General features: G+C 27.2%; 1 protein-coding gene across 4 annotated transcripts in view; it reads right to left on the bottom strand.

The window, feature by feature from the left end:
- The window catches only part of LOC107445331 (KN motif and ankyrin repeat domain-containing protein 2), a 76,292-nt gene that overhangs the window by 19,231 nt on the left and 46,848 nt on the right, over window positions 1–10,213 (bottom strand). For all 4 annotated transcript variants that reach the window (XM_043052240.2, XM_016059693.4, XM_016059695.3 and 1 more), the window contains exons 8-11: window positions 7,205–7,354; window positions 5,396–5,494; window positions 3,256–3,369; window positions 1,514–1,714 (exon numbers count right to left, since the gene is read on the bottom strand). In XM_043052240.2, the coding sequence (XP_042908174.1) occupies window positions 1,514–1,714; window positions 3,256–3,369; window positions 5,396–5,494; window positions 7,205–7,354 (564 nt within the window). The remainder of the gene's footprint in view (window positions 1–1,513; window positions 1,715–3,255; window positions 3,370–5,395; window positions 5,495–7,204; window positions 7,355–10,213) is intronic.

Raw genomic sequence — 10,213 nt, 5'->3', positions numbered from 1 at the left:
TCGTACCAACCTAAAAATTTTAAATTTAAAGTATTCTAAATTTTTTTTATTTTGGCTCGCCAAAAATTTTTTTTGGGGGGGATGTAATACAAAAAGTAAATACTTTTGTATTAATAAAAGAATTAAATCTCTTAAGTTTTCATAAAATGTCTTTGTTAAAGAATAAACGTAGAGAGATTCTATTTTGGGAATTCAAGGCTGAAAACATACCATTGAAATATAAATAGATTTATATTTCAAAGGAAGAGTTATTTTTAGAATCGTTCCCTTTTTCAATTCCAGTTAAGGAAGCAGAAATGATTTTCCTTAATGCGTAAGGTTACAAGGAATGTACAAAGTGTGCTTTTTTACCTCAAATCTGTGTTGGTATAAAACGTAAGAACGCATAGTTTTGCGTGTCCTTTTCATCATTATGTGATCCTGATAAGCTGTTCCGGAATTGTCTGAAGTCTTGTCCATTCCCCTCCCGTAGGGAGTGTGGACGTCAACTGTTATCAATATCAGCCTCCATTTAAATAAACCTGTTTAGAATGTCTGATGGCTTATGACTGCAATTATTTCAAGCTAAATACAACACTGATAACAGGGTTGGAGCCCTGTTATTACATACATATATATATATATATATATATGTAGAATGTATTGAATCAGGTGACTTTTGGACGGCACAAGTTTTTTTTTTTAATACTAATGCTCGAATTTGCTATTGTATGCATCTTGTCTTAATATTATTATAACACAAGTTTAAGAAAGGTATCCTATGACCATTACATTAATAATTGTTTTGAGTGTAAACACAGCTCAACTACATTGAAATAAATAAGTCACTAAAAATAAATTTAATGACTGTAATGAAGAGAAAAAATTGTACACAGTAAATAGTTTCAAATTATTCACAGCAATTTGAATGACTAATTAAAATTTTCTATTTTATTCATTCCGTAACCTTTGTTACCTTGAGTTACTTTGTTATCTCCTTCTGGAAACTTGGCACAAACGCATTGTTTGCACCAACTAAGTGCCTAAATGTTGTTTCATAAAATAAGGGTAAAGTATAATTAGATTATAAAATAAATTTAAAACATTTAGATACAAAACATCAAATGAAATAAAGCAAATGTTCTTAAATTGTTATTTTCATGAAAACAAATTACATAATTGACTATACACTAAATAATAAATAAATACTTATACAAAATAAGCATTTAAGCATTAAGTAATAACATTCAAAATTTGAATCTTCTTAGTCAGGATTAAGACACTCTAGAATATTTTGATATAATTCAAATAGTCTGAATTTTCTCTCAAAATGTCAAAAATACCTACAATTTTAATATCTCACAGTAATCGTACTTAAACAAGATATGAATGTGTCCCACCCTCCTTCAATATCCCCAAGCAATTTACTTCAAAACATTACAGACACAGAGACTTTTAAAACATCTCTGAACTTCAGCTTAGTGAAGATTACAAAGTTGAATTAATTATTGACTAAATATACTTTTCAACTTACATTATCTACAATAAAAGGATCACAATCAGGAGTTGAAAGCAAAAACTTGACGATTTCCAAATGGCCATGCTCTGCTGCACACATCAAAGCTGTTGAACCATCTTTATCTTGCAAATTGACCTCTGCTCCTGCATCTATTAATATTTTTGCAATATCCTTTTTTCCATGGCTAACAGCTAGCATTAAAGCTGTTTGACCATTCTAGAAGAAAAAAGGTTATAATAATTTCAGATTATTATAACTTATTTGAACATTACCTAATATAAAATTACGAATTTCAATTTAGTAGAGGGTCATCCCTAACCTGATACAAATTTAAACTTTCCGTCGTAACTTGCAAAATCATATTGCTGATTTTTCAAAATGGCAAAAAAAGGCAGTCATATTGGATTATTTAACCAGTAAATAAAATAAGCCACTACGATCGGTGATTTCAATAAAACATAAACAAATTTTAAAAATTCATTTAAAAAAAATTTTGAAAGAAAAAAAAAGTTCCAACTTATTGTTGACTATATTAGTAGGTGATATTTTTGAACAGCTGATTTTGTTTTTATTAAAATTTATAGGTGAAAAAAGGTATGAACTAAAATTTTTTAGAATTTATAAGACATGCATTTATCCTATAATTTGTTGTTAGTAAATTTTAAAGCATTACCTTTAAGAGTAATTTATATTTTGACTGATGAAATAAGTCAAGATTGACTAGTTTTCTCTTAATTTTAAAAAAATGTTTATTTAGCAATCCTGATTGGCTACATTTTTTATTTGTAGATTGTGTACGTGGCATATTTTAAATGAGATATTTTGCTCTAGCATATGTTGGTCATGTAAATTATTGCAAAGTGTTTTATATTTCGTATATTTAATATAATATTTATCATTCTGAACTGAACTAAACTAATATAGCTGATATGAACATGAGCAATTTTATATTATCAAGTAATACTAAATTACAAAATATAAGGAAAAGTAAATTATGATATCGATTTACAAACAAACAAACTCCCTTGCAAAGTTCCCACTAGATATTTAAAGGTATTTCTTTCTTCCACAACCATTCTTCATGATGTAAATTTAAGTCTTCAACGTTTTCTTGTTCTCTGTGATGTCCAAGTGGCATTAAAAAAAACAATCCATAAGTGAAAAGAGATTTTGAGGGCTGTTGAGGAATCTTATGAGAAAATCTGTGGCATCTTTTTGTAGCACCTCCCCAATACATTTTTAGAACTTCTCCAGAATGTATTTACAAAATGTAAATAATGAATCATTTCTTAAATTTCCGAGGAATTCTATTTCAATCAGTTTTAAATTAAATATTAAAATTATATTACAAAAATGAAGTAGCATAATCTATCCTTTTTAAAAAACGATAATAAACTTTAGAATACAATTTAAAGCTTACCAGATTTCATTACATTTTCACTTGTTTAATTTAAATATTATTCTCATGCTTTTGTGTAATATTATTAATAATACAAAAGTAAATAAATGATTAAGAGATTGTAAGGTAAATCCAAGTTTCTAATTTAGGTAAAATATCTAAATGATATTTAAACACTTAAGCAAAATAGTACAAAAATATTTACTAAAAATTGAATTTGAGCATATATTAAGTAATAAGCATTTTAGTATAATAAATATTAAGCATTCATTTTAAGCATAGGGTAATATGGTATTTTGATATAAGTAATTTGGTATTAGTAATATGATATGGTAATTTTTTTAATGTAACAACTTACTTGAGTAGCTTTTATATTAATATCCCCAATGCTAAACAGCCTCTGAACAACATATTGATGAGTATCATTTTTCATATCTGCTAAAGCAACAAGCATGATACTTGTATAACCAGCCTAAAAATATTCATAAAAGTATATGATGATTTTTAATTTAACTTTATGAAAAATTTATATAATTTTAATTATAATAGTTCAATAAAATATCCATTTAAGTATAATCAGCGATGACAATCATTGTGCTTTTACTATTTTTCAGCTCTATTTTTACAACCAAAAATTTAGAACATTTCCAAATTGTAAAATAAAGTAAAGGCATGTACCAAACAGGAATCAGCGTACATTATGAAAATGCTACTGAAACTCCAAAAACCCACCATTGAATCGATATTAACAATATTTTTAGCAGATTTTATTTTAAAGCCCAAAAAGGCTTTTTAAATATGGGGTTTTATTATGTCAATGTATGTATCTATAAATATTTTTATAATGAAACAATACTAAAACGTCTCAAAATCTAACTAAATGATTATTTTAACATAGAATATTTTTTATGCATTATATATCAAATGTGGCACCACCACCATTTGTTTTGCTTTTGTCCTTTTAAACCCCAGACTCACCCCTGCTAATATGAACAGAAATTTTTCATTGCCCAAGCACCAGAGTAATAAATTTCTACATGTAAGAATAATGTGAAAGTGAACAATAAGGTAATACTAAATCAGAATGTGTTGGAAAATAAAATATCATTCAACATTTGAAAGCAACAATTTTTAGTCAAAGAAGCTTTTTATTATTAGGTGATGACTTGCTTGAGGATTTTCTGTTTCCTACATTTTACACCAAAAAAGTAACAAAACGATATTCTAAGCAATAAATAAATATTCAAATTCAAACTTATAAGTAGTAGACTAAATATTGCTGAACTGCAAATTTTTTGATTGAAATTACTTTTTATTTCTGAAATCAAATGGCTTTTCACAATTTTTTTTGCTTTGTAAAACTGATCAAAATACATTATTTTTCTCTGACTTCTAAGGACTAAATAATTTGTAAAACATTATTTTCTTTGTGAACCATGTAGTTTAGATTGTGCTGTTTGTTGTTGTTATTATGTTGTTTATATTGTTTTTAGTTAGCAAAATAAAAACTTATAAGATAGAATTTTGCAACTTCACATTTTTATGCAATTGCATAATTTTATGTAATAACAAAGCATTACTATGCTTTATCTTGAAGGAAATTGTAAGTTATCTCACACTCCTTTTCTCAGATTTTAAAATTTCAAATTTATCTACAACATATAAATGTCAAAAAAATCAAATTGTAGTAACCAGTTATTTTCAAAAAATGGTGACTTTGAAACTTAGACCTAGACATACATTCTGAAATGTATAAAATGTTTTGGTTTGATGTTTTGTTTTAAATGTTTTGGCAGTTAAGAATAAGTTATTTAATTTGAAAAGTAATAGAATTAGGTGTATTATAATAACTAGGCTTTCAGGTGCAGATGCACCTCTGATCTTACATAAAATTGTTAATTACTATTAATTATTTTAAATTTTATTAGCTAATCTATATCTTGTAAGTCATTATTACATATTAGTAATTTTTGCTAAAAATACAGTGTTATTCTTAAGCTGTGATTTTATCTCTATAGTTCTACAAGGTGGCTAATTTAATTAGGCTGTCAGCATTTTTATAGATGTTAATTTTTTTTAACTTCAGATGGCTATTTTTGAGTTATCAACATATTTTTTTTTAATTCACATTTTTCTTTGATGAGAGACAAAAATTTTGTATTCTTATGTTACCTCTGACAAGTGTTATGTTTTGCACTTGAGGAAAGCTTTTCTTTTCTAAAAGAACCATATGCATCCACTTGCTTTACTAAATAACTTGTGTTGCCAAAATATCATTTCTATGTAAGTAGTTTTCCATTTCATCTTAATATAAAATATACTTTGATTTTATTCAATTCAAACTTAAGAGAGCTAGTGTTCAAAATAGGACCACAAAAATAACATGTTTAAAAAGATAATATACATCAACCAAGCAGCAATCTGTACACATATTTGAAATGAACATCAAATGTGGCATAAGCAAAACATTGAAATGAATCATAGACATGAAAATTTACCTTATTTTTCTTATTAACATCACAAACTTTAGAATCTATTAAGATGCTTACAACATCAAAATTTCCATATGAAACAGCATAATGTAGAGCAGTATTTCCCTAAAAAATTAATTGTTTGTAACAAAAAATTTAGACTAAAATGAAGAAGAAAATACATAAATTTAGATAAAATATTTATCACAACAATTTTTATGTTTGTTATATTTGAAAATGTTCGGTATTTTAAAAAATTTTTTAGAAATTCTCAAAATTACTAAAAAGAACTAGCATGTCATTACTAAACCATACGGAGGAGGACTGTCCTTATTCTTTATATACACTTGCATTCAAAATTAAGAGAATTTTTATATTTGGACAATCCAGAACTGCAGGTTGGATTTTAATAAAATTTGCTTTTCACACAGGTTGATATATTATAAAAATAATAACCGTTAAACAATTATAATGCACATACATGACCGTGATTAACAGTCTTGAGAGTATCGTGTTATCAGAAAGTGGTTACAGAATCAAATTTTTTTTAAAAATGGATTAATAGGGGATATGGCCCTTTTATAGAGATATACAGGCCTCACAAGATCATTTCAGACTGGAAATGAGGCAGTTTATGGGTTCCTGTGGCAGCTCTTGGCTGACCTTATCTAGGTTTTCTCTCGACAGATCCAGATTCCTGAAGCTGTTTTATAAATTGCACACTATGCTGAGTTTTAAATCGTATTCTCTACAAATCTAAAATTGGAAGTTGGCCTCCTTAAAATCTCTCCACAGTTTGCTACCTCATCCATCATCTAAATGCTAGTAGTGGCACTTTTTTGTTGCTTGAAATTAAATGAAAAGAATTGGTTAAGATTGCTGCAAAAAAAAAAAAAAAACCCTCAGAAATTCAGCAAGATGCACAACAAAACTAAATACAAATTTTGCCACGCAAGCTTTGAAAGTCCATTCTTCTACTAGCTTCACTTACTCACACACAGGTATGCACTTAAATATTTGATACACAAGATTTACATCTTTGTTTTGAAGCAGTAGTTGAAGTTAGCAGGCATCTTTGTTTTGAAGTTTCTTTTGAGCAATTTTTGATTTTGTTCAGTTGTATTCAAGATATTCCACAAAATATGCAAATTCTCTTAATTTTGAACACTAGTGTAAGTTAGTTTCTATTATTTTACTTTCTAAACCTACAATTTCGTTCAAATTAAAAATTAATAGTTTTTTTTTTTTAAGGATGAACTAATAAGTCTTACTCCACTCTCATAAAATACCCCACTCTCATCACAGAATCTCCATAATCAGTAGTGTATAAAGTTGTACAGCTCAGGCAAACTCTAAACACTCTGTTCATGATCCATGTATTCGTAACAAACAGAAATAGTTCACAGGCATATATCGATCTAAAGAATTTTTTGAAGATATGTGCAATACCGCATATGGTTTACAAACTCACAACCCTCTTGTGTAGTAGCATAGGGGATGCAACATTACTAACATATGACCCTGTAGTTACGCGCATGGCATTTCATTCTCTACCAATCCAAAAGATATCTAGTTTAACTTTTATGAGAACTTTTTAATCTAGCCACAATTATTGCATACATTACTGCATAATATTCTTTTAAAAGCAGTTTTATTTGTTTTGTTAGTTTGCAATGTCTAGTATTTATTTAAATCTACTAATGTTTTTAGGCCTGCAAATGCATTGCTAACCAAAGTCAGATAGTAAATATTTTACTTTCGCTGTGAATACTTTGTTTTTAACCATACATAATTTTAAGATATTAAAAGAAAAGCATTTAAAATAAAGCATATTACATTGCTATCAGAGAGATTGACAACTCGTTCCAGAAGAAGTCTGGAAAAGTCTTCAAACATATCTAAGTAATCCTCAATGAGAAGTGGATCAGCATTCTTTTGGTTTGCAATTCTAAACCATTCAGTTTGAATAATGGACAAACTGGATAACTAAAAAAAGATAAATCCTTTTTTAAACATATCAGAAATACATAAAAATAACAGCTCTATAAAGAGCTTGTAGGCTCCATAAATAAATAATCAAACAAACAGAAATGATAGATTAGAAAAGTTCCAGAAGTAATTAATAAATCCTCAGTAGTAGTATATTTTTACATGTACAGAGTAATTGTAGGTTGAATGATGTATCTAAATACTGCCTTATAAGACACTGCTAAATGAATAACGACACCCAAAATTAACTAAAAATCTTTATCAAGCATAATGGCGATGATGAAAGCTTTTTTTTAAAAAATAAAAACTTGATATTTAAACTTTTAAAAAAAGTCTTAGTATATGAGATATGAGTTTTTATTTATTAATTTTAATAAATATGTATTATTCCTAAATAAATTTATTTGTTTCGAAATTTATTCTGCAAATAGTATTTTAAACATAACATTAGCCATGAAGTTTCACAAATAAACAAAGTAATTGTCAATTTTGAGTTTCGTTGTAAAGTTTAAAACCTTTAAATCATTTTACAAACTTTTGAAATAAAGAAACTAAAGCATAAACAGAATTTGGGAAAACTGAATTCTTTAAAGTTTCAGAGGAAAAAAATTTAAGCAATTTATTACTTGTGGTCAGAGAATTTAAGTTCAAAAATGATAATATAAGTGCATTTTGTATGAACTATGTTACATTTAAAATTGAAAATCAAATTCTGTTAAATAGCTACAAGCTATTAATAGTTATTACTAGGACTGGGCGATATAAGAAATTTTATATCGTGATGCATCGCCAGTTTTGCATCGCTATATAGCGATGTATCGCGATATAGCATTTTTGAAATTCTTTTACTTGTAAGGCGCAGAAAGTCGGATTTCTATCAAAACTTCATACTCAGATTGATTTAAATCAATTTATGAATTTGATGTATATGTTTTGCTTAAGAAAGATATTGTTATATTTTCGAAAAATGATCGCGCAAATAACGAAAGATTTCTTAGTTTAAAAATAAATAATAAAAAAATGAATAAAATTGAAATTTATCAATATATTTACCTAACAATAAAGAAAGAAAATTTAAAAAATAAGTTCGTTAAAAATTATTTGTGTGCTTAAAACAAAGTGCTAAATAAATTAAACAAAAAAAAAACACTTTTAAAACAACACTATTTTTTATCATTATTATTTCACATAAATAATAAAGTTAAATTGAATAATTACCGAATTCTGAACGAAAAAACAAAGTAAGGTTTAATTTCTTAAAAATAAAAACAAAAGAATTATGATATTCGATAATATATTCAACTGACAATATTGAAAGAAAATTAAAAAACACGATTATACTCTTTAATAAAACGAAGTGCTAAATGATTTTAAAAAAAGAAGTCGCAATCGCAAACATTACTAATTTTTTTGAATAAACAAAGTTGATTGACTTATGTCCAAATCCAAAAGAGGAAAAATAAGTTTTGTTATAATTTTATTTATAAAAATTAAAACAACTAAATATTTATAAATTTAAACTCAGTAATAAAAGCCCTTTAAATTATTATTTTATCCAAAAAGTTTTTAATAAATTAAAATAAAGTAAAAAATAGCCTAACAAATTTAATTACTTTTTAATTTAATTCTTTATGGGCACCTTAAATTAGATTTCCGTTTGTAATAAATTCAATAATGTAAAATAATACTTAAACATATAATATCAAAAGTAATTTTCACATTTAAAAATAAAAAAGAAAGTTTTGTTTCCAAAAAAATTTTCCTAATTAATAAAGAAACACTTCTTTATATATTCTTTTTAATACAGTACAGAACCCATTATCCGGAAATCAGAAAACCGGAAAATCAAAAAACCGGAACGAAATTCGATAAATATTCCCGTTATTTTTTTAAAAAAAAAATTTTTTTTTCCTCTTAAGATTTTACGATTTTTCTTTCTTTTTTGAAAGATGTTTACCTTACCATCATTTTGGAAATAATCATTAGTGTATTACTTCCTCGTTTTTTCTTCTTTTTAAGACTATTTCCAAATATTTTTTTTTTAGCTGAGTTTGACAATGAAAAAAACGGCTTTTTGTAGCGATTCAGAAAACCGGAAAAATCAGTTATCCGGAATAGCGATGGTCCCTATCGTTCCGGATAATCGGTTCCCTACTGTAATAGAATACGTTCAGAACAAGGTAATGATCACAAAGTCAGTCCCACTGAAAATAATCTACAAGAAACGATATCAAGTCGCGACAAAGAAGAAAGAAATTTAAGAGGTGCGGAAACGAACATGCGAGATCACGATATATGTTCTCAAAACTGATTCTGATTCTACCGCTCATCAATCAAGGCCGTTTCAATATAACGATACGTACATCGTCTTCCCCAGCGCGAGTTGGCATCGGAACGTAAGAGATCCTTTCTTGTCTTGTATCGCTATATCGTTGTATCGTATATCGTTCGTCTTCTTTACTCGACGGCTTAAATCAGATTTCTGATGCATCGCCTGGAACGAAAGTCGCTGTATCGGCCTGCCGATACAGGCCTTAAATCGATATGTCGTGATATATCGATTTATAGCCCAGTCCAAGTTATTACCTATGTTCAAATATTTGTAGCCATTGTATACTTGTATTATGTGTGTTCTGGAGAATTTATACAAAAACCTAAATTAGATTTTCTGTCCAGTTTTTTTACTGTCAACTATTATGAATGTATATCGAATAAATAAAAAGAATTAAACTAAATATTATTTTATCATGAATGTTGAACAGTATTTCGCCTCATAGCTTTTCCGTCATCCACGTGGCTGTGAAGTACGAATGCATTCGATAAAAAAATATTATTTTAAAAAGTAACAGCACTGTT

Source organism: Parasteatoda tepidariorum, chromosome X1, assembly GCF_043381705.1.
Source record: "Parasteatoda tepidariorum isolate YZ-2023 chromosome X1, CAS_Ptep_4.0, whole genome shotgun sequence".
NCBI classification, from domain to species: Eukaryota; Metazoa; Arthropoda; class Arachnida; order Araneae; family Theridiidae; genus Parasteatoda; species Parasteatoda tepidariorum.
This window is presented reverse-complemented; position numbering and strand designations above follow the sequence as displayed.